The 4,705-nt window shown below is 44.8% G+C and overlaps 2 protein-coding genes across 5 annotated transcripts in view; one reads left to right on the top strand and one right to left on the bottom strand.

Annotated features, from left to right (window-relative positions):
* Window positions 1–3,669, bottom strand: part of LOC103738199 (nuclear body protein SP140) — a 68,446-nt gene extending 64,777 nt beyond the window's left edge. For 2 of the 4 annotated variants that reach the window (XM_017799383.2, XM_017799382.2), the window contains exon 1: window positions 3,489–3,669. In XM_017799383.2, the coding sequence (XP_017654872.1) occupies window positions 3,489–3,550 (62 nt within the window). In that variant the 5' untranslated portion in view covers window positions 3,551–3,669. The remainder of the gene's footprint in view (window positions 1–3,488) is intronic. The other 2 variants (XM_008838058.3, XM_008838060.3) reach the window with 1 other exon arrangement.
* A 47-nt stretch (window positions 3,670–3,716) lies between these two features.
* Sp110 (SP110 nuclear body protein) overlaps window positions 3,717–4,705 on the top strand; it is a 36,786-nt gene continuing 35,797 nt past the window's right edge. The window contains exon 1 of the mRNA XM_029565928.1: window positions 3,717–3,841. The gene's annotated coding sequence lies outside the window, so the exon portion shown is untranslated. The remainder of the gene's footprint in view (window positions 3,842–4,705) is intronic.

Below are 4,705 nucleotides of genomic sequence, written 5' to 3'. Positions count from 1 at the left end.
ACACACACACACAAATAATATAATAAAAATATTTTTTTAAAGAAAGTTACTTTAAATATGAAAATGCAGTATGTTACGCATAAAGGAACAGAGACAGAGAGTCCATACCAACTGATCAAAAGACAGCAGCTGTATCAATTTCAGAAAAGCAGACTTCAGAACAAGCAAAACTCAGTGTTAAAAGGAGCATTATGTAATTATAAAGGGGTCAGTTCTCCAGGGAGACGCACCATCTTTATTGTGTGTGCAAGAAACTAGCATCAAAGTGCATGAGACAGGGCTGGGGGTGCAACTCAGTAGCACACTGTTTGCCTAACATGTGAGGCCATGGGTCTGATGCCCAGCACATATTAAATAAATAAGTAGATAATAGACAGATAAATAAATAGGGCAAACATTTATAGGACTAAGTGAGAAACAGACAAGTTATTTCTACTGCTGGGGTCTTCAATATTTCTCTTTTGGTAGTTGGTATATACAGCAAGCAGGAAACTGGTGAGGGTGGATCTGTGCAGTGATTTCCCCTGAATCAAAAGCTGAAACTTAGAGCTACACAAGACCCCTCCCCAAGGTTGCAGAAGTAGTGGATGACTGCTGGAGACAGACTCTTCGACCTGGCCACTGAGCTGCCTGCAGGCCATGCAGAAAACACCAGGGATGCAGCTTTTGAGATCACCGCCCAGGCTGGGGTGGGCTTTTCAGTGATGCAGCAGTCTTTAAGTCATCCAGCCTCTGTAAGAAACCCCTCAACCTTGTTCCTGTAAGTAACCCCTCACCCCTGTTCCTATAAGTAATCCTAGTAAACTCATTAGTTCACCAAGCTGGACTTTGGTAATATTGTGACTTCTGTCTTTCTGGGGTGAGTAGGTGTTTGTTCATGTCTCCCTAGGTGAGGTCTCACACAACATGTTTTTTACCTGAACAGCAACAACAATCAACTTGATCTAACTAACTTCTATGTAATTCTCTATTCAAGAAAGAATAACACATAATCCTTAAACTCGCACGGGAACGTTTACTAAGTAAGGTGTACCACAAATTGCACCACGGAACACAACAAATTTAAAAGAATAAAAATCATAGCAAGTGTTCTATCAGATCACAATGAATTAAACTGCAGATCAGTAACAGAAGGCTACCTGGAGAGTTCCAAGATATTCAGAGACGACATAACAAAGTTCGAAGAGTAAAAATGTTCTGAGAAATTTTTAAATATTTGGAATTAGGTGAAAATGAAAACACAACTTTTAAAACATATGGGATGTTGCAAAGGCAGGGCATGGGGGAAATATATAACATTAAATGTATAAATTAGAAAAGAAGAATGATTTAGATGAATAATCTGTTTCATCTGAGGAAATTAGAAGAAGAGGAGCGATTTCATCCCAGTGAGAACAAAAGAAGCAATAAAAAATCGAAGTGGAAAAAATTGAGGCCAGCCTGGCCTACATAGTGAGTTACAGGGAGACCCTGTCTCACAAAACCAAAATCAAAGTGGAAAATAATAACATTGAAATAAGAAAACATTAAACTCATCAAAAGCTGATTCTTTGAAAAGCTCAATAAAGTTCCTAAATCTCTAGCTAGGCTAATGAGAAAAATATTTTTAAGGTAGACACAAGCTGCTAATGTCAGAAACAAGGGAAGGGTCAGTTCCATGAATTTCACAGAAATTGAAAGTGCAGAGGGACCATTGCAGTCAGCCCTAGGCCTGCAGATTTAATGACGGAAGAATGACCAAACTTCTTTAAGATTAAAAAAAATTATGTATGTGTATGTCTGTGGGTGTGTGCATGTGAGTGCAGGTGCCTGCAGAGGCCAGAGACATCAGATCTCCCAGGAACTGGAATTACAGGAAGTTGTGAGGTTGCTGGGAAATGAACTCAGATGACCAAATTTCTTAAAAGATAGAAATTACCAAATAGACCACTGGAACAAGTTGTATTGGTTAAAAAAAACTGAACCAGAAATTAAGAGCCCCCACGCTCAAGAGTTGGCATCTGGCTGTTGGCATCTCTAGTGAATTCCACCAAATTTCACAGGAGAAATGATACTTTAATGAGCTGCAGCAGGACCAGAGCCACCTTGACCACTCTCAGCTAGAGGGATTTCCATACACTCTCATCTTGTGTTTTTTAAGGATGTGTGTGTGCGTGCATGTGTGCGTGCGTGTGTGCGTGTGTGTGTGTGTGTGTGTGTGTGTGTGTGTGTGGATGCCCTTGAATCTCAGAAAAGGGCATCAGACCCCTGGAGCTTGAGATACATGAAGTTGTGAGCCACTGCACATGGGAGCTGGGAAACGAACACATCTTCCACAAGAGCAGCAGTAGATGCTTTTAACTGCTATACCATCTATCCAGACCTCTTTCATATTCTTAAAAATATGGTTTCCAGGCTGGAGAGATGGTTCATCAGGTTAAGAACACTGACTGCTCCTGCCGAGGAGGACCTGGGTTTGATTCCCAGAACCCACATGGAGGGCTAACAACCATAGGTAATTCCAGTTCCAAGGGAATCCAATGCCCTCTTCTGACCTTTTTGATCATTGCACAGCATGGGTGCACTTACAGGCATGCAGGCAAAACATACACATAAAACAAAAACAATAAATAAAATTTTAAACTTTTTAAAAGAATTTATTTATTATTTTTATTTTATGTGTATGCGTGTATGGCCTGCATGTAGGTAAGTGCACCCGTGTCGTGCAATGCCTGTGGAGGGCAGAAGAGGCTGTCTGATCCCCTGGGACTGGAGTTATGGACAGTTGGTAGCTGCCATGTGGGTGCTGGGATTTGAATCCGGGAATTCTGCAAGAACAACCAGTGTTCTTAACCACTAAGCTATCTCTCCAGCCCCAGTAAATAAAATTTTAAAAACATGAGTACCATCCTCTAACCAGATGTGTAACCAAGCACAGAAAAAGAAAGGGTAAGAGTAATACCTGCTCCCCAACTACTGGAATTAGTCATTCGATTTCATTTGTTTCTCTTCCACTGGTTAAAAAGATCAAAGGATACTGGACTGACTTAAACCACACTGGTGGGCTCAGCACAGAACTGTCCCCAGCTTTGAAAGTGGGAGAAGGTTAGCAACAGCCAGCCACCTGACTTGGATTTTACTTTTCTAAAAAGATCTTTAGTGAAGAGTCATCTTTTGGAGCGTGGATTAGGGAGACCTACCAGAAGATTGAGAGGGTCAGAGGTCACTGACCCTCTCAGAACTGGCCACTCCCTCTGGAGCTCTCGGGCCAGAAGTCCACCCAGTGCCAGCCCAGCTATGTGACAGAAACGAGGAAATGAGGAGGCGATGTGAGGCGAAGGGGCTAGAGTGTTCCCTGTCAGATAACCTACTGCACTGAAAACTGTACCAAATTCTTAATTTTCTTGTCATCTCAAACACTTGTGGCTGAGGCCGGGCAGCCATAGGTAACAAACCAAAGCACTGACCTTACCAGAGACAAGGAACAAAGAGAGGAGAAAATGATTTACCTGCTGCTGAGTCCACTGCCTCTTCCTGCCACCTCCCGTTCAGTCCCAGGGGCCCTGAACATGGCTTAGATTAGATTTTCACCACCTCGGAGCATTCCGAAAGCTTCAAGAGAAACTGCCAATTGACCCGACCCTCCCTTCCTCCAGAGCTCGGCAGTAAGGGGGAAAAGGAAAGTGAAATTGTTTAATTGTGACGTGGCTGTTCTCACATGGTCCTCCCTCCACTCAGTCTCTGTCCCACAGGGAAGGAGGAGCAAAGATAGCCTCGGTCCACGGAATCCTCGGACCACTTGTTCAAGCCAAGGAAAGAAGGGGGAAGATTCTGTCCAGCTGAAACTCAGAGCTGCTTTGAGGTGAGGTGGCTGCTTAGGACGGGAAGGAAGTCAACTCTTGCCCTTTACCCTTGCTAAGGTGGTGACTGGAAGGAAAGGAAGAGGGGGTTTCTGACTCTCTCAGACCTGTGACTGGCTGGGCACCCTGGGGAACCAGAACAGGAGGAACTGGACCTGACTTTTGAGCACTGGAGTAGTTAAAGCCAAATGTGGGGTCGCATCAAGTTGTAGCACCTCGGCAGGCGGCCAGAAGTCAGAGGAAAGCTCCCCCAACTCCTGCAACTAAAGGCGAACAGAGGATTTGGACGGAGGAGGCTGAAGCCAATGCTGAGTTTCATGGGTGGGCCCTTCGGTCTTCATCCATTTAGAACAGCAGCCCCTGTGGGATGGGGAAAGGTTGGGAGCTGAACCTTCAAGGACAACGCAGTTCCTGAGGATGTGTGAGTGCATCTATCATACACAGCACGTTCACTTAGATTACAATTAGAAAACTAGCATGAAATTGAAAGAGTGAATGGCATCCAAGAGTGAATGGCTCAAGGCTCAGAGCAGGGGGCTGACACAGGTGAGGCCGGGAACAGAGCAGGCAGCGTTTTCCTGGGTATGACCCCTGAATCCTGGTGCCTCTGGCTCATTACAGATGTGCAAGGGTGAGTGTGCAAATGCAGAGAGAGACTTTCGGTTCTTGTTGGCTTCAAACCCCAGTGTGACCCAGATAGATGGCAGGACCCTGATGAGGACATGAGGACATGTCCAGTGCCCAGGGTCACTGTGCCGCATGGTCCTGCATGCATGAAGCATCTCTCTCTTTTGCTCTCTCAAACAACTCTTCCTCCCCCTCCTTCTCCTCCTCCTCCTCCTCCTCCTCCTCCTCTTCCTTCGCTT

This window comes from Nannospalax galili, unplaced genomic scaffold (assembly GCF_000622305.1).
Source record: "Nannospalax galili isolate Female #2095 unplaced genomic scaffold, S.galili_v1.0 scaffold1138, whole genome shotgun sequence".
NCBI lineage: Eukaryota > Metazoa > Chordata > Mammalia > Rodentia > Spalacidae > Nannospalax > Nannospalax galili.
The sequence above is the reverse complement of the archived record's forward strand: the minus strand, read 5'-3'. Positions and strand labels throughout refer to the sequence as shown.